The sequence below is a fragment of the Carassius auratus genome, chromosome 7, assembly GCF_003368295.1.
Source record: "Carassius auratus strain Wakin chromosome 7, ASM336829v1, whole genome shotgun sequence".
In the NCBI taxonomy this organism is placed as follows: domain Eukaryota; kingdom Metazoa; phylum Chordata; class Actinopteri; order Cypriniformes; family Cyprinidae; genus Carassius; species Carassius auratus.
The window spans coordinates 18747118-18767812 of NC_039249.1; the positions used below are offsets into that span (position 1 = coordinate 18747118).

At 40.4% G+C, this 20695-nt stretch overlaps 1 protein-coding gene across 2 annotated transcripts in view; it reads right to left on the reverse strand.

Annotated features, from left to right (window-relative positions):
* Positions 1-20695, reverse strand: part of LOC113106181 (T-cell immunomodulatory protein-like) — a 124453-nt gene that overhangs the window by 60747 nt on the left and 43011 nt on the right. For both annotated transcript variants that reach the window (XM_026267855.1, XM_026267854.1), the window contains exon 9: positions 12382-12476. In XM_026267855.1, coding sequence (XP_026123640.1) covers positions 12382-12476 — 95 coding nt within the window. The remainder of the gene's footprint in view (positions 1-12381; positions 12477-20695) is intronic.

Here is a 20695-nt window from a genome sequence, read left to right on the forward strand (position 1 = left end):
TACATTAGCATTAACACATTATCAGCAACTGTCTCTTATGTTTGGTATGGTGGTAGCGAAAAGGGTGATTTTGATGGATTGGAAGTCCACTTCACCGCCCAGTTTTCATAAATGGCTGACGGAGATGGTTGCCGCTCTCAAGCTCGAAAGGATCCGTTTTTCTAAGATTGATGCTTCTAAAAAATTTTATCAAATCTGGGGCCCCTTCCTTAGGTATCTTTATAAGTGTTGAATTAATAGCTCATTGTTCTATTCCTTCACTCCATCTTTAATCTTAATGTTTTGTGTATGTTTGATTAGGTATGTCATTGTTTACGGTGTATATTTTTCATTGTATCTGGTGCCTGTTCGTGGGGGTGGGTGGGGTGGGGTGGTTTCTCTGTTTGTTTGTTTTTCGTGTAAAGTATATATATTTCTTGTATAAAAATAAAATAAAATAAAGATTCTTTATGGAACCTGAAAAAAAATAAAATAAAATAATAACCTGAACCAGCTGCTGTTGAGAATCGGTGTTGGCGCCATCAGCTGATGGCCAGGGACTGAATTAACTTTTTCACTCACAAGCCAATTTGGCTACAAAATCTTTGTTATCGGCCATTCATAACTTCTACTAGCCAAAATAAATAAATAAAAATACAGAAACAAAAGAACAGCTTGAGGCTGTCTACACTGGACATGACAAAGCAATCACTGCAAATAATTTTGTATCAGTACTAAGCTTTAATAAACAAATTAAATCAGTATCAACCAAATCTTTGCAGAAGTGCATATGAAGTGGCATTTAGATGTAGGCTATTTACATATGTTAATGCACCTTAGAGCGACAAGAAAAGCTTTAACCTGCAGTTACAAATGCATAAAAAACGTTTGGATATTTTAAACATGAAATGCTGAATACTGTTATATGAAATTATATTTAATTATATATAATTATATATATTGTGACGAGTCAGCTGCCTCCTCCCTGATTGTCACCGGCACCCCGTCCTAAATCGCCGCCCTTCACCAGGCTCCCGACTGAAGTGGGTGTGTGAGAGGAGGGGCGCTGGACGAGTCAGGGCTGGCGGCGTGTGATGGGGCACACCTGAAGGAAGTGGAGCCTCATTACCGCCGCTGTTTAAAAGCCCAACGCGCCTCTCCTCAGGAGACCGGTCTCTTCCCCGTGCATGCACACTGGTGTCCTCGTGGGTCCAGGAAGGGTGCGTTGAGGGACTCCCGCGCCACCAAGACGTGAGCTGCCGGACCCGCGATCCGGATGGGAACCGCACCCGTATACACGGCCGACGGGCCAGGATGCCGGGCCGTTCATCCCCTACCAGCGCCGCGGCCAACGAGAGAGACGCGGCCGCTAGGAGAAGCCGCCGCCCCTCGCGCCCCGGACCAAGGAGGGGAGCGCGTGCGGCCGCCGGACTCCGCCCCTTGCCTGGACCCTTCCTTGATGAACACTGCCCGACCTACACAAATCCCGCAGCACGACGAGGACACCAGATTCCCTGTTATTTTGGACACTTTCCCCCTTTTGGCCACTTTTTCCCTCTGTTATTTTATGGTTTCTGTTAATAAAAGCCTCTCCGAGGCCTGACGCCACGCCCACTGTGTCTGTCTTGTGCTCCTCCCGTGACACTGGTGGAGAATGCGGGCAGGCGGAGCCTAGACAGCGCAGTTGGGAAACGTCTGGTGACGTTACCCCCTCTCGCTTGCAAACGTTCGTGAGAACCCAGACTGGGACGGAGGAAAACTGGGGACAGCCTCCCAGCCACACAAGGGGTAAGTGACTTTTCCATTGTCATTTTACCCTGTGGTTGGTTGAGGCTGTCACTAAAACCTGGTTTCTCTGTCCCTGTTCTGGTGCGCTGCGAGAGGGAGGACCGCCCGGAGAGGAAGCCCCGCCCACTCCGACCGTTTGGAGCCTGGTTGAGGATGGTAGCACTCCCGTGTGGGTGGCGCCCTGGGGACGGGGATGTCGCTTGGGAGGGGGAATGTGACGAGTCAGCTGCCTCCTCCCTGATTGTCACCGGCACCCCGTCCTAAATCGCCGCCCTTCACCAGGCTCCCGACTGAAGTGGGTGTGTGAGAGGAGGGGCGCTGGACGAGTCAGGGCTGGCGGCGTGTGATGGGGCACACCTGAAGGAAGTGGAGCCTCATTACCGCCGCTGTTTAAAAGCCCAACGCGCCTCTCCTCAGGAGACCGGTCTCTTCCCCGTGCATGCACACTGGTGTCCTCGTGGGTCCAGGAAGGGTGCGTTGAGGGACTCCCGCGCCACCAAGACGTGAGCTGCCGGACCCGCGATCCGGATGGGAACCGCACCCGTATACACGGCCGACGGGCCAGGATGCCGGGCCGTCCATCCCCTACCAGCGCCGCGGCCAACGAGAGAGACGCGGCCGCTAGGAGAAGCCGCCGCCCCTCGCGCCCCGGACCAAGGAGGGGAGCGCGTGCGGCCGCCGGACTCCGCCCCTTGCCTGGACCCTTCCTTGATGAACACTGCCCGACCTACACAAATCCCGCAGCACAACGAGGACACCAGCTTCCCTGTTATTTTGGACACTTTCCCCCTTTTGGCCACTTTTATTCCCTTTGTTTTATGATTTCTGTTAATAAAAGCCTCTCCGAGGCCTGACGCCACGCCCACTGTGTCTGTCTTGTGCTCCTCCCGTGACAATATATATATACCAGCACGTTTTTTTTTAATCAGAGTAGAATTTCTATACTTCCCTGTGTTGACCTGATTATCACTCTTTTGTGTTAATCACAATCTACTGCATATACACAACTTCATTTTAATGAAAAATAACAAATGAAAAAATATATAATCATAATCTATGACAAAAATACTATTATAAACTAGGTTAGTGGATAATTCAGCAGCAAAAGACACTATAGATTCTGGAAAAATCATGGGTGCACAATAATTTCATCAAATCTAGTGAAATATTTTATTTACAAATAAAAGTGAAAAAGTCTAAAATCTGGTAAAATGTAACACATTGCTCTTTTTATGGTTGTAAAATACATTCATGAAAAAACAAGTATATACTGTACATTTATAAAGAAATCTAAAAGACGTTTCTTTTAAATGTATAGCACATTAATAAAGGCAGCAACATGTGATAGATAGGACAGATCAAGAAAGACTATTAATAATCTTTGTGCAGAAAAGTATAATAATACTAAAGGCGCCAATACAGAGCGGCAAAGAGCGCTTATGTGCATCCTCTGCACAGAATGATGAGCTTGAAACAACACGGAGTCACAGTGCGTAGGTTGCTCGGCTCGAGCTCATCTTCAGTTCTCTCTTCACAACAGTTCAGCCAGTGTACTGTTTGAGTACACTGATACTGGTTTATTTCCACTCAGAGGGAGTGTTAGCCACGTTAAAAAAGTAAATAACTTAAGGGGGGGGGGGGGGGGTGAAATGCTCGTTTTCACTCAATATCATGTTAATCTTGAGTACCTATAGAGTAGTACTGCATCCTTCATAACTCCAAAAAGTATTTAGTTTTATTATATTCATAAGAGAAAGATAGTCTGTACCGATTTTTCCCGGAAAAACACGAGCGCCTGGAGGCGTGACGTGTGGGCGGAGCTAAAGAATCACGAGCGCCAGTTGCGTTGAGAGTTTTTGGAAGCTGTGACAGCTGTGAAGGCTGAAACTGAACGAGAGCAGCAGCAGCAAGGACTCGCTCCGAGCGGGGCTCGAACCCGGGTCTCCGATGGGAGGCGGACGCACTAACAAGGAGGCAGAGATATTTTAAGCAGTTTTACTCACCGCCTGTGGTTCCAGCACACAATCGTGACCCTTTTTCGTTGGGATTGCATCATCCTTAAGAAATAAACGATACGCAAATCCGTCGTCAAACTGGGCTTTGTTTGTAAAACAAGCGTTTTAGAAATGCAGGGAACAAACACAAACACTTGCACAACTCCGTTGATGCTCTGTAAAAATAAACTCCATCCACTGGTCCCTTAATGCTGTTTTCTTTGGTAATCTGTGCAGGGTTGTCTTGCCCTGGCAACCAAAAACACACTCCTTTTGTGACATTTCGCGATGCTCTCGCTCTGATCAGTGATTGTCTGTGCTCAACCTCTCATTGCTCTGCTATAAGGGAGCACGCGCTCTTCCGGCAAACGTGCCCTCAGGACCCATATAAGGAAATTCCGCTCCATCTAACGTCACACAGAGCCATACTCGAAAAAAACTTTCCGAAACTTGTGACAAACCGGAAGGAGTATTTTTGGAACAGAAATACTCCTTCAAACGTACAAATTAATTTTTGAAACTTTGTCCATGTTTAGCATGGGAATCCAACTCTTTAACAGTGTAAAAAACTCAGTATGCACGAAATAGCATTTCACCCCCCCTTTAAGTAATTTGTCGATTAATGTTAACTGGAGACGCGAACTGGTTCAAACGATTCAGTCCAATTTGGTGAACCGGTTAAATCAAATGGTTTGTTCTTGAACCAGACATCTCTAATACAAAGGGAAGAGATATTGATATGTAGTGTATTAAATATGTGCGTTAAGTTTAATTAGCCTTTTCTTTGAACAGTTTTAAACCTCAGTTACTGTGCGCTCTTGAAGAGAGTTTCGTCGTTTTGACTGTAGTAACCGAACGCGACAGATTGATTACTGAATAGAGGATGACAGACAGCCGCAGCAGAAAGAAGAGTTTATGTGAACTTGAGCTTTATGATTAAATATTAATCTGTACCTTACATGGAACAACTTCAGAACACTTGAAATACGTCCAAAAAAACATGGTTTTCATAAAAACATAATGTTTTTGTGCCTTTCGTGGGGCTCAACAATAACACAATACTATACGCACAATATCAGATTTGGATCAGTCTCATCTGACCAATACCAGATTTGCAGAAAATTCCAATACCGATCCAGAGTATCAGATCGATGCATCCCTAGTTACCCGCCACAGCTGATGTTTACCTATATTTGACAGGTTGGCGTGTGTTAGTTTCAAACCCTGCTGATGGCCAATGAAGACTGTTGGCGGCAAACCAACCTGGCAGCGTCGACCTGTACCATTGAACAAAGAGCCTAGCACACATTATTATGCTACATGCAACGACATCCCTCAATCTTTAATGCTGACTGAAGAGTGGAGGAGGCCAGCTGGGTCACACAGAGAGAGATGTAACAGGCACCGTACAAAATTCACGCAGAAATAAGCCCGACAGGATGTGACTGGCAAAATGTCCTGCTTATCAGCAGCCTTTGGAGAAGTGTGAACAGGTTCAAGTCAATAATTCAAGCTCAGTAAACAGATTATACTTTAAGCCACCATACAACGAAGAGTATTTTCCTACCATCTGCTTTACACAGACCTGGACTCTGACAGGTCAGGGGAGGGTTTGGGCTACTCCTCTGGTAGGCGCCTAGAGAGCCTGTGTATGCCGCTCATTGTTTAAATGGATGTGAGAGCTCATCTGAGAATCAGCCAGGCCTTCCTAACAAAGAATCTGCACATTTATCATCTTGTTTGTGGAGAACATCTACCTGACAGTTCATTGAGGCAAACCAGGGGAACACGTGGCATGACTCGTACAAAAAGATGCTTTTGCATGTCTAAGACTACAACTGGCACCTCAGAGTGTGTGTGATGGATGAGAGGAGCAATAAGAAAGCCTGAAGATGAGAGGAAAGAGGGGAACGGGTCATTTTTAGTGTATGTGTGGTGGGATGGGCCTGTTGCTGATCACAGAGAAGAGATAGGTAACTCTGTTAAAATAAGCCTCCCATCCTGCTATCCGCTGCTCTACTGATTAACCCAATCAACTCGAACTGGAGCACACAGACCCACACACACTCTCTCTCTCTCTCTCTCTCACACACACACACACACACACACCTTCAGTCCAATCAAACAGAAAAGAGACGGAAGCTAATCAGTGTCATCCAGGATAACGAGACACTCTGTAATTAACCAACTATCATAGAAAACACGCTAATTTCTCTTTTGGCTTCCTGCTTTAAGATTTTTATTGGCTGAACACAGATGGGAGAGACCTGCATTAATGCCACCGCAATGCCATGAGCGTCTAGACACTAAGGATGATGAGATACCTCAGCACCAGCGATTACTTCAGCTTTATAGGTTATTACTCTACTTATTCACGACACACATGACAGTTTGTCATGTTATGAGCCACTTACATCATTTGAAGTGTCTCATTTGTGTAAATGACGGCATGCGCCCAGCAAACACAATATGACGGAACAGCCAAAATGTCAGCAAATTAGACTATGCTGTTGTTGCCAAAGTGACAGAGAGGGGAAGAGGGAGAGAATGATTTCTTTAATGCAGAAAGCCATGATAGCCTTTCCTTAGCAAAAGTAATGGGACATCTTAGATAGAGCAAACGCTGTGCACAGAATACAAATGGCCCATTTTCCTCCCTCCCTCATATCAGTCGGGGAGACATCATCACGTTTGCATTGCCAAGACTCCATCCCTGTGGCTTTGTTTACTAAAGCGCAAAGTCCCTGTTTTAGCCGAGCTACACTTTCCACCACTCCCACATCCCAGCTGCGACGCTTCATTAGGCCAAGAAATTAAAATCAGAGCTTGCCGGGGGGAAGACACCAGACGAGGTGCCATTACATCAATAGGTGCCACAAACAGATGATATGAAAGTGCGACGTCTAATGAACTGCCATCTTTATGACACTCCAGGAGAAAAAAACAAAAGGAAGCTTCATCGCTTGTGGCATTACGAAGAACACATGCCATTCCTCCTTGCATGTGAAACTGAATCTACAACAGACGGCCTCTTCATTAGCCTCCCTAGAGGAGAGAAGCACAATTTGTAATGAAATGTGGTACAAGAATCAGAAGACAGGCGTGTCAGATCAGAGGTGTTGATGGCAGGCAAGGTGGGATGGGTACAGGCTGTTATTACAGCATGCAGTGTTTATGTCTGAAGAGAAATGTCTAGACACGTGCACCTGCGAGAGTGCCCAGAACTGAAGGTCACCTGCAGGCAGTGATTAATTTGTAAATAATGAGAGCCATAGAAAGGACTGGTGGAGGATCTGGCAGGTTGAGGGTGGGGGTTGGAACGAGACGAAACAAAAAAAAACAGAAAGTGTCTTTAGTACCATTTTGACACTTCAAGAAAGCATACATACATACATGAGAGTTGATGATCCTGGGGGGAGCAATCTAGCTTGTGTTCCAATGCCATTTTGCAGTGTGGTGAGAGGTTGGCAGCATTACAAGAGATAGTTTTCTAATAATTTGCATTAAGGTAATTTGCATGAAAGTGTAAAAATTGTATTTGAATAATATTTATTAATCATATTAATTATACAATACAATTATTTATTAGTAAGATTTTTTTAAATAAATGAATATTTATTCAGCAAGAATGTATTCATTTGATCAAAAGAGATAGAAAACACTTTTATAATGTCAAATATTCAAATAAATGCTTTTATTTTCATCAAAGATTTTGGGGGAAAAAAATAATGTTTTACATGAAAAATACTAAGCAGCATAGCAATTTTTAAACCGTAGTAATATTTACATAACTCCGTTACTTGAGTGAAAATACAGATACTGCTGGTGAATTATTACTTGCAATGAATCACTTCACATTACCCTAGAAGAGTAAGTAAAAAACACTCACTGACTTTCAAATGGCTCTTTTCCACTGCATGGTATGACACGGTTCTCTTTTGGGGGGTTTTCCACTCGGTACAGTACCTGGTACATTTTTCAGTACCACCTCAGCTGAGGTTCCAAGTGAACCATACCATTACCAAAACCTGTAAACTCTGCTGATCACTGATTGGCTGGAGTGAATCGTCACTACCTGCGTCACGAGACACAAAAGACCGGCTAGATTTAAATCAGAACACCCAGCAAAGGATCGAATGCAACTGTTTTGGACGAACACCTTTTTTAAAAACCAAAAAATGGCTATTTCGTTGTCTGTTGAGGAAGTACAGACATTCCTCTTGTTGATAGCAGAGGAGTGGATCCAGCAAGAGTTTGTTGGGGCAATGCGGAAATAAATCGTTTTTTAGGAGTCATAGCAGTCACTCATAATTGAGATTGTAGATATAGTGTCAATGGTCCATTTGAGAGAAAGGTGGCGGTAATACACTTATAAGCCTGCAATATGCCGTAAAGCAAGAAGAAGAAGAAGACAAATCACGTGCCAGCTGTTGAGAATGTGCTTGGGACAGTTCGGACATTGCGGTGAATCAGAGGTAAAAACATTATATAAATATTGTTCAGTTTTTTCCACAGACCGATTGTTTCTAATCTTTACACATCAATGTATCATCACAAGCTGTAAGGTTAAATTTGTTTTTGTTTGTGTTTGTTTTTTTGACTCTCAAAGCTGTGATTCCCATTCACTTATATTATATGACTGACAGACTGCAGTTAAAAAGAGTTAAAAATCTCTGTTTGTGTTCTACGGAAGAAACAAAGTCACCTACATCTTGGAAGCCCTGGGGGTAAGCAGATCATCATCAAATTAAATTTTTTGGGTGAACTATCCCTTTAACAAAAGTCAAAGAACAGCAGTTTCAGAGACATGGTTAGACATGAGATGTGGGCAGTGAACAATATGGTATGTTTATAATGGGAATGTTTAGACCCAAAGGTCATAGAATCATTTTTTTTCAGAGGCATATAAGTTTGATAAACTAAAATAGAAGCTGCATCTTACTGCAGTGGAGCCACATCAGCCCTTAAAGGAAAGCTCTAAGGACATCTTCAGAATTGTTTCAGATGACATTAAACAGAACGAATACAATTAACATTCCAGAAAAATATGTCCTAGGATGAAATCCAGATTTGTCAGAAATTTCACTGCATGTATACTGCAGATGCTTCATGTAGCACGATGCACCATTAACCACAGTTGTACTTTAAACTCTGTGGCATAAACACACAAAACCCTAGAAACCATTCTAAACCATTATTGAACATCTGCCTAGATGTTTAAAACCTTGCGAATGACAAGAATCTAATTGTGCACAAATCTGTGGAGTTTTCGGTTGAGTTTCTGGGTGGAACTGTTCATCAGATAAAACCTCTATTTTGGCTAATTTCTGATAACACTTTCAGCTGCCAATAAGTGCGCAGCCCTCTCAGCTCCCAATAGCAAATTTTACCATATTCAAATCTGCACACATTCCCCCTTAATCAGTTTAGATAATGTTAAAAACCATTCAGATTCTTTGTGGGTCGACTAACAACTCATGAGTGGCAGCATACTAGCTGAACAGGTGGTGCTGTGACACGAGGGGAACGGGACGCCATGAGTAATGACAGAATCACCAGCTGCCTGAGCGAGAGACTAAATGAAGGCATCAGTGCCCTGTATGGGCTAAGCAGATAATGGCCAATCTAACCTCCTCAGAAGATGTCTCTACATGGTAGTCTGGGAAATGTAGCCCCTCAGTAGCTTTGCCCACAGGACACTTCTGATAATTTAGAGATGTCACGATAAAGAGAAGCAGTCAGATACAAAGCAACATCCACACTTACACGGATCAATATCGTTAAACAAACTGCTCAGAGACTGACACATTAGGTGGTTTCAGACTCAAGAGATACATAGACAATGAGACGAGCAAATATCCAGACAGACACACACACACACACACACACACACACACAAGGCAGGCAGATTTCGAAGTGTGAGCCGTGAGAGTGAGTGTAAATATTATTTATACTCCTCTGAGAAGAAAAAAGAATGAAATAAATGGCCTGACAAACTCAGCTGATGCTGCCAAGCTGGAAACAAAGTTGCTATTACAGAGTACATGAAAATGAAATGAATAAGTGTGAGACGCCCCAGGCTTAGAGAGAGGGAGCAGCTCAGCCTATGAAGGCGTCCATCCCTCCCTCCCTCTCCTGTTCACTTCCTCACGACTCAGTTGAAATTCAGTACACACGTACACAGACGCTCCTTTCCACCACCTCAGACAATCTATTGCTTCGCTCTCCATCATTTCCTCCTCATCTTGCTTTCTTTCTCACGCAATGTTTTATGGATGCCACTTTGCTGCATTGCAGCTTATGGGTATAGTTTAATTCTGTGGTGTTCCCAAAGCCCTTCCTCTCTCATTCTTTCAGAGCCTGGAAATCATGTTTTCAATTCAGGTGATCATTTAAATCCTGGGAAGGGTGAAAAGCAAACAGGTGTAAATGAAATACAAACATTGGGAAATGGATGTCTGACTGTCAAAGTGATTCATCATGAAACAATTGGGTTTTTTCTGAAATAGCTACACCTTTGAGGAAAACAATGACTGAAAAATTCTAACGATGCAAACAGTATTTTAAGGTAGCTAAATATTAGGCTAAACGCCAAAGATGATAACGATAATTGTAACCATAAAGTTTTAATAAACATTCTAATTCTTTGAGAGTAATGAAGTCTACACCACAGCTTCCGTGTAACTATAACGATGACAAGGAATAATATAATTGTAATCACATTCCCAAATTCCCAGATTTTGAAAAGCCTGAACATTTAAAGTAACAGACACAAAGTCTAAATTCACTCCAACCCACGTACTGTAACAATGATATTCAAATTTGTACCATTTTATGAAAACATCTGAAATTTCTATTACCGAATGTATTCCTGTTTAACAGCTTGTTTGAGTTAGCATCAGTAACCAAAGAGGGTGGAGAAAAAAAGTTTAAAGTTAGCATGAAATAGAAATAGCGATTGTCTTTTCTTCACATACTGCACATTATTGGCTTCCTGAATGAGAAGAAGATCATACACACTCTTAAAAATAAAGGTTATTTACTGGCATCAATGGTTCCACAAAGAACCTTTACCATCCATGGAAACTTTTTATTCCACATAAGGTTCTTTACAGTGGAAAAATGGTCTTTAGATTATTAAAATGTTCTTCACATGTTCAGTGAAAGTTTTTTTGGGGGGAACCAAAACTGGTTCTTCTATGGCATCGCTGTGAAACCCCCCTTTTGGAACCTTTATTTTTTAGAGTGTAATACACTCTACAATATTCCATAAACACAAGAATGGCCAGTATCTGTCATTAAATAAAGAAACATTTGCATTTTAAATTTCCAAAATGTACACATATTAACTTTAATGAAAACAGAACTGACTTGGAAGTGGCCATTTATACAGCCAGCCAAAATTGTGTGTGCATGTGTGTGTGATGGTGATGACAATCGCTGTCCCTAATCAGTCTAATGAGTGTGATGTTACATGTTTACACTGTCAAAATCAAGCAGATGAGCTGGAAAGGAAAACAGAGAGAATGAGTTTATTTAGCAGACTATGTGTGAGAGAGCATATTGTGTGATTAGCGGACACACACACCCCTGTCCACACAAACATGCTTCAATCACAGACTGCGTTCTTTGACTATAACACAAGCGTGTCTTTTGTTATTCTCCATCGTTTGTCAAGTGTTTGTTTTCTTGTATCTTCTCTTTTCAATACACCATGTGCGCTGCTATGTCTGTATCGGTCTCGTACATTATTTGGCAGCATTGAATAAACTCTTTCAAACCAGTGTAGCTTGTTGTTTTCTGAACTCTAAAAAGAATGAAAGGGGACAAAACGGAGGAGAAAAGAAAGAAAGACAGATAATGGACAGACGGAATGTGATGGACAGATGGGAAAATAATGGAAGAGTCAAACTTTTCTTTCCTTTCACTATATCTGATGGTGAAGACTAGCGCCTGTGGCAGGCGGACAAAAGCTGACACGTGTACCCAGTCCTTTACATTCTTGCCCTCTCCTAGTCTCTGTCCAACGTTGTTCCCTTTCTCCCTGGTCCCAGGCCCTGTGACAGGCGGACAGTATGTGTGTGTGTGTGTGTGTGTGTGAGGGCAGAGAGATAACCGCTGCCTTCCACTGTGAGGCTGACATTCAGTTAAAAGCATGAGCTGCCAGACCACAGCAGACCTTCACACAATGAGCTCTAAATAACTATATACCACTATTATTATTATACACTTTTATTGCAATCTATTATCATCATTTGAATCTTCATATATTCAGCGGAAAATATATGCACTGAATACAACACGATCTCCTGAACGCCCCTAAATCCACTGATTGTAAGATCAAACATCCATTTATTCAAAACATCCATATACAATTTAGTGCTAGGTAAAAGAACTGGTTTTCTGATCAAAAAAAAAAAAGATTAATTTAAATGGCCCATTCAAATGATCCATCTCTCAAATCTACCATTACTTTTAGAAGTGACAGTGACACAATGTTAAAAACAGTCCTGTCACTGTCTTCACAGCAGCTCTGAGAGCTCACTGACTCTGCAGAAGCAAACAGATGAAAGAGTGGGATGGAAGAATGTGACAGAGTAATAACGGAGGGCTTGTGTACCTCTGTCCCTCCAGGCTTGTCCAGGTAAATTGCACTTTTTTCACATTCAGCATCCATGCAGACCGGCAACAGGTGGTCCTGGGAGCCATCACCATCTGAGGAAAAACAGAAGGAGGGAGTAAGTGAGTGAGTGAGGAGGTAAAATGAAGTCTATGATATACTAATGCATCTTTTCATTTGGGTCGTAGTGCTCCAGACTCCAGCATATGGAGATAACATCATGTGATCTTGAGCATGTGTAATGAAGTGTGTGGTAGCCTGGTGCGTAGCCGTTTGTCCTGGTGTCAGAATCCTGTGCCCGAGTCTTTATTCCTTCATGTTTACCTCTTGCATGCTTGACACAAAGTATCTACTATTAATATGAAATGTTAACATATCAGCAAATTAATCAAATAAACCAAGAAAAGAAAAAGCAACTCAAAAATAAAGGCTGAATAGGGGAAAGAGAAGAACTGGAGGAAGAGCAGTGGAGATACTCATTGACATTCATAGCATCTACCACACACCAAATAGCCACGTAGATCAAACCTGCAGCCTGCAGAGAAACAGAGAATTACACGCAAACACACACACAAGTTTATATTTCTATCATGGTGGGGACTTTCCACTTTCGGATTCCTGTAGTGCAAACTGAAAAGCACGGTGCTTGCAATGTCAAGGTCATGGGTGTGATCAAATATAAAGGCAGCTACATATAATAGATATACACATACATACATACATACATATTTATACATACATACATAAATGTGCCACAATATGCCGGTATTGACTGATTTAAGGAATTAAATATTGATATTATGTTAATACTACACATTCGATAATATTATAAATAAGCCAGCGCCAACAACTTTGGATGACAGTCTAACATTGTAGATGGCTGTTTAACAATGGTTGCCACCTGTCAAAAAAACTGACAAAAAAAAAAGAGAGACAATGACGCACTGTGTAGCTAATACTGACACCCAAAATCATTTTGGAGCAGATGACAGACAAAAGCAAGACATTCTACCCACACCCGAAAAAGTTCGTTTGCCCGTGTGAGAGTTTTTTTTGGATTCTATTAAGACATCCCAGTCTTCACGCAGTGACAATCAGCAGTAAGCAGTAAGTACAAAAGATGTCAATAACACCAGCCAACCTGTTCACCCACTTTTACCTCCATCATCCTGCAAATTTCACCATGGTAGGAGTCAATTTTAAAGTTTACTATGAGTAAAATGTGAAATTATACATTAAGGTTTTTTTATATTATATATTACATGGAAGTTTTTATTTTATATACTGTAAGTACAATGTAAAAACGTATAAGTACAATGTAAAAACATGTATAAGTACACTGTAAATGATTAATTTAAATGTAAGTATATAGTAGTTAAGGCCACCTAATATAAAGTATGACTGTGAATTCTCTTGGCCATGATAATAAAAGAAAGAAAAACGGATATTCTGACAGCTCTAATATATATTTTAAAATGTACAGAGGCCAATATATACTCTGCATAAAAATAAAAAAAATTGTAAAGAGAATTTTGCTTTACAAAACCCAGTGAATAAGCTGAATGTGACGGTGCTGAGATTGCAAAACATTCTTGAATAGATATATGCTGAAAAGAAAAAAAACTCGAACATAATAGAATGAATTCTGAGCAAATCTTTCCAAATTTGTTTTTGGAAAACAAAATGAAACTAATAAAGTCATTCAGTAAATGTGTGTTGTTTTTTTTTATTGTGTTTTGTCATGTGTAAATATTTAATTAATATCTTCAGTTATCAACTTATCTCTCATAGCCCTAAAATATTTAGCAAAATACTAACCAGTTTGGATTAATACAGTACTTAATGTTAAATAAGCCCATTTTTTTGTGTGCCGATCCCCTCAGTGTAGCTGACTTTAAAAGTAGGAATGTTTGTTCTATACAATATAAGCAAAACCTCATACATACTGAATCCCTTTATCACCACCAATCAGTGTGGAGCTGCCTTCCATTCTTGAGATAAAAAATCTATGCTGTTTTTATTTTCTGTATTTTAAGAGCTTTCTCTCTCAGTACATCAGCATAAGAAGACTGAATGTGACCATCTGTGTGTGCGTGTGGTTTTTTTTTTGGACAACCGAAGCATGTGTACTTGTACGGTAGGAGTACAAGCCAGTTGCTTATTGCCATTAATGACTTCAGCTTCCTGCTATACAGTACACAAGCTCACGTCTAGTAGCTGTAGAAAAATAGTAAAAGCCCTCCATGACAAACACACACACACACACAAACTTTTTTATGTCATGATGACTGGGCGTTAAATGCCACATCACATTACATGTGACACTAACTTCAAGCAAGTAAAAAAATGGTAAAAGAGGACATCTCTGCCATTCGCTACCTTCCTGACAGTGCCCTAGTATTGAATATCATTCATCTAATGAATAATGCATTTGGCTGTCACATGTAAAAAAAGAAAAGAGCAATTACCATCCTGATAGAGCAGATGGAGGATTTTGTCTAACATATGTTGTGCATTCATAATGACACATCCATGTCAAGACTGACTACATTCTGACAGTGCACATTCATGAATTATAATACCTTTGCACTGTACATGTGTTGGAGGGTGTGACTCTTGAACCCCTTACACACTGCACATTGGTCCCGGAAAATTGCCGGAGTGCCTTCTGCATGAATGCAAACACGCCCTGGGATTGATTCCAGGATCGATCCCGGATTGGGGACCTAGTAACATTGCTGGGCTCAGTCCCGGAACAAAGTCTGTGCAAATAAAAGCCAGAACTAATGCCGTAAAGGGTGTGTCGTAGTGATGAAGCACGTTATCGTGTAACTCTTTTACCAGGTGTTTTGAAGGAAGATCAGTGTTCATGATGAAAAATTATGTGCAAATTGTAATGAAGCAGAGATCTGGTAGTTTCTCACTGAGATCGCGGAGATCATCCGCCAGCTTAGCTTAACGGAGCGTGTCACATCGTAATGTCACATGTTTTTACGGGATCTTTATGGGATGTGTGAACGCACTGGCAGTGTGAATGAACCACAATCAGATCCAAAAATAATTTCTTAACTTGCTCAAGTCAAATTGTTAGGAAAAAGAACAAAAGCAAAAAGGCTACATTTATTTGGCCAACAATATAACAAGAACAATAAATATTGTGAAATACTATCATTTAAAATAAGAATTTTGTATTTTAATATATTTTGAAACAATTTTTTTCTGTGATGGCAAAGCTATATTTTCTCTATTAACCCTTTGGAGTTGATTAACGCGTATACGCGTTATGAGGCATTTTCTTCTGATAACCCCGAAAAGAACTTAAATTACACTTTCAGTTTTGATCGTACAGATAAGAGCAATACATCAATGGAATCTGTAAAGGGTCTACTTTTTTTGTATACAGACATAACAACAAAACTTTGTGCATTTATAAAATAAAGAAAAATAAGAAAAAAACAAACAAGGTGTGCTGTCTGCAGCCTTTGTCTGCGCTGTTCTTCATTTACAAACATGTCATTAAAATGAACTGCAACTCAGTGAATACTCAACGAAGAGACATGAGAGATATATCTACAGAAATCTTGACATATCTACTTTTAAACTAAACAAGTGCTGTCGAAAACAAATATTCTGTGATAAAGTAATCCATATAAAAAAAAAATGCGATGTCGTTTTTTCACGTCTCATTATCTTCTAATGTGACCACGCCCCCGAGTTGAATGCGCTATTCAGATTCTAATGTTTCACTGAAGCTTTGTAACTTTTTGGTGTTACTATTATTCTCACTGTTCCCACGAGCACCATGTTGTGGAAATGCTGTGTATTTCATTGTGAAAGCTTAACTACTTTGTTTGGTCTTCCAAAAAAAGACACAACCAGATCAGTGTTTCAGTGTTTAAGTTGTATTTACAACCCTGTTCCAGAACAGTTCAGCCCAAATATTTGTGTGTGTGCAATGTATTTTATGGACAATGAGGACTGTTTCCTGAACCAGTAACCTACAATGTGTTTGTGGAACAAAGGCTGTTCTATAAAGTGGGGTAGTACTAACTTTGCAAGGACAGTCTGGTGCTTCTGACTCACCCTCTGTTAGTACATATTTATATTTAATGAATTTGCCACTGATGATTCAAATGTGAGTTTTGAGGAGTGTAGAGTAGGCTTGTAGTTTCTTCGATCACAAATGCAGACATGGTTTTATGTTTACGCAACATTGTCATGTAAAAACACTCAACAAGCATACCTCACTTTTTTAGAACGATGTGATTTCTAAAAATCAACGTGTTTCAGAAAGGTGGGGCACAGAGAAGGAAAAATAACATTGTGTGGAAAAAAAGTGTGCATAAACACATTGCATTACACCAAATACACCAAATAATGTGCTTTTAAGCAACATTATATGATCCCGTAAAAGTGGTCTTTAAAATGCTGCGGAATCAGATCTCTTTTTCGGACAATAGTTTATTACCTTGTGTCAGTGAAATCGAAGAAAAGAAACCAATTTCAACTCATATATTCCAAGTAAAACAAGACAAACAGAACACTTTCAAAGTCTGAAATTCCTAATTTGCTCGTCAAAAAAGCACATCAGGCAGCAGCAGGAAGATTGTCCTCATTCAGACAAAGCTGGACTTCAGACTCTAGATCTACAGTAACCACTGCTTAGCAGGCTTGACTAGTAACACAATGAAAATATCTGCCCAGAGATCAGTTCTGTATCAGCTAAGGTGGGAGAAATCATTAGCCACACCTGCTTGCTACTAAACAGGATTGCATTTACCTTCGTTTACCGAGGGGATTATTTCATGGCCGATTTAAACCAGACAGCAAGACTCTTGCAGTGACTGCTGTAACTGTTTTGGTCGAGTGTTTGGAGCAGAGAAGGAAGGCTGGAGAATACTAACGGAGAGAAAGCGTGCTAGAGGAGAGGAGGAGAGAAAAGAAGGTCACTGGGGTGTATCTTTGATCTGCCACTTAGGTGCAGGACGGAGAAGAGAGCCATGCCATAACTGACAGCAAGGAGTGTGATCAGAATAACACCCATTTCAAATCAAACAAGTGGACCCTCTCTTTTCTCCCTCCCTCGCACATATACTCTGACTCTCTTCCCACCTTCCTCCCACCTCCTCTTAACTTCTTGGGAACAACATATACCTTTCACTTCATACCATGTTCCTTTCATTCCGTTCATTTGAAATAAGGCTCTGAAGTGCCTTGCATTGACGATTTCTTTGACCGTAGGTCAAATTTAACATGCATCTCTGCTCGCAGGTTCCCCAAACCCATTTTTTTTTCTAATTAAGTGCTGATTCAAACATTAGCAGTTAAAAAGGTAGAACAAAAGCATAAATCAAGGCTGCTGCTTTGATGATCATTGCAATTAAACCATTTAAACCAAACCCACATGCCTGTGGGCCAAGCCTTCTGCTGTTTATAGAAAGCGCCATGCAGCGGGAGCTGTGATTTCAGTGCCCACTCAAGCCAACCGAATGTATAATGTCAGGATGTGTCCTTGGCTTCAGAGGAAGCCATTCACTACCCATTACCACCCACTTAATGGGAGCAGCATCGCTATGATTCACCTGTATTGCATGTGTGTGTGTGTGTGTAAGGTGGTGAGAATGCTGCTGGAAAGGTTTTTTTTTTTGTGTTCACCTATAGTGTCCATCCGGTGCCACAGTCTATCCTGTCAAAGACGATCACCATTATGAAGCTGCAGCCTGTTTCTCACACCAAATCATCTCATAATGACTCCAGGCTACAGGCTCCTATACTCACACACTACTGCAGCTAATTGGTGCAGACAGTTTGATGCCTGCGTGCAAGTTCTAGAAGGTGGTGAAATGCGTATGTGGTAAAGGAAGTTAAAAGCTTTGGAGGGAACCAAAAAACAGGAAAGGAAGATGGAAAAGGACAAAGCGGAGACAGATGTTGATCATTAGGGTTCAGCAAAGATCTTCACACTCCTGTCTCCAGAACAAGCGCCTGACACTAATCCAATAAAGTCTTTTTTCTGTGTGAGCCACTATTATTGACTCAGGCATGACGGCACATACATGTAGAATAGGGCTGCTCTAGCATGCATGTCTCTTCCCATCCCCAACATCATTTATCATCCTAAATCACAGTCTACAGCTCCTTCGCTTTCTCTCTATATATCTATATCTTTCAACTCACCCAACCTCTCGCTTTGCATTCCAGATGGTCACTTTGACATCATTTCTGTGTAACAGTAAAGGGCAGAGACGACAAACCTCAGAGGTTTGATTCGTCATAATTATAGGACAGAGTACAAAGGCCATGCATGTCCTAACATCCTGCTTACCAGGCAAACAGCATTGCTTGAATGTCAGAACACAGTGTAAAGAGTTCACCAACAACATGAGGTTATATTTTAAGGTTTCCTTTCGAATGGAAAATAAAACTCAAAACAAGGAAATTAAATACAGCCTTTTTTTTGCATTTAAGTTTAAAACAGTGACTTTGTTTCATCTGACATATGATTCATTTGTCACCTGCCAATATCAGATATATTCACTATAAAACAGGATTAATAGCTGTGGTGGCACCATTATACAGTGGGGCTCGAAAGTTTGGGCACCCTTTGCAGAATCTGTGAAAATATAAGTAATTAAAAAAAAATAAGAGAGATCATACTAAATGCATGTTATTTTTTATTTAGTACTGTCCTGAGTAAGATATTGTACATAAAAGATATTAACATTTAGTCCACAAGACAAAGAAATTGCTGAAATTATTAAAATAACCCCCTCAAAAGTTTGGGAACCCTTGGTTCTTAATACTGTGTTCTGTTACCTGATGATCCTTGACTGTCTTTCTGTTTTGTGATGGTTGTGCTTGAGTCCCTTGTTTGTTCTGAACAGTTAAACTGAGCAGCGTTCTTCAGAAAAACCTTCAAGGTCCTGCAGATTCTTCAGTTCTCCCGCATCTTTGCATATTTGAACCTTTTCCAGCAGTGACTTTATGATTTTGAGATGCATATTTTCAGACTGAGGACATTTGAGGGACTCAAACACAACTATTTAAAAATATTCAAACATTCACTGATGCTCCAGAAGGAAAAAAGATGCATTAAGGGGGGTGAAAACTTTGAAGATGGAATTTGAAGATCAAGGAAAATTGTACTTAATTTGTGTACTGGGAAACATACAAGTATCTTCTGTTGCTTACGAAGGGCAGAACTAAATGAAACAAAATTCTATTTCAACAAAAGACAAATTTGGCCATCTTCATCGTGTTCTTAATGCATCTTGTTTCTTCTGGAGCATCAGTGAATGTTTGAATCTTTTTAAATAGTTGTGTTTGAGTCCCTCAAATGTCCACAGCGTAATAAGATGCATCTCAAAATCATAAAATCACTGCTTGAAAGGGTTCAAATATGCAAATATGATTACAAATGTAAAGCAGTATTACAGACTGATGGGTAAAATAACTGGAAGTGAATGATACTGGAAGCCTAATTCTGTCCGTGTCCATTCTTATGTTAAAAACAAAAGTGCGTTCAAAAGGCAGCCAATGATTTAGAATGCTAATAAATGCAAGAATGAAGGCTAACTGCAATTCAGTATGAAAATATTTCAGTGATGTCATCACCGTCAGCTACATTCCCAGTGGCAAAAAATTATGTCAATGGAGATAAAAAACAAAAAAAGTACTACACCTAAGGGTGCAACAGTTATTGCCAATTTAAGTGCAGAAAATGAAGAATAAAAGAAACTGAGATAATAGGAATTCAGCAGCTGCTTAAAAAAGTTATTGTAGTATAATGTAAACACTATTACATTATTATAAAACACTATACTTTTGTATTATTTTGAACATCTTTATTTTTTAACAATTCTATTTTCATTTTCATTTTTGATGATTAACATTTTAGTAATTTAGTGTTTTTGTCATTTCAGTACTTAAAAAAAAAAGTAGTTTTAGTACATTAAGGCAAACTGAAATTAAGTAAGGTTATCTTTTTTTATTTTAATTTTATTTTAGTTACCATTTATTCTATTTCAAGTACATTTTTTACAGTTTTAGTTTCAGTTAACTATAATAGCCCAGATGCCTACAGTCACAAAGCAAAAACCACCTGACTGATTGGAAGTCAAATGAAAACCTCCCATCCTTTGAAGCTCTTTGCTGTGAAAACACCATAACAGCTTGAAGTGACATTTCCCAAAATGACAGAAGAAAGAGATCAGAGGAAACAGATTAAAGAGTGCAGAGAAGGGATTTTGTTTGGTCAGATCAGTTAGCTTTGAATATAAAGGCCAAGCTCCCGAGATGCAGCTCACTTGAACAC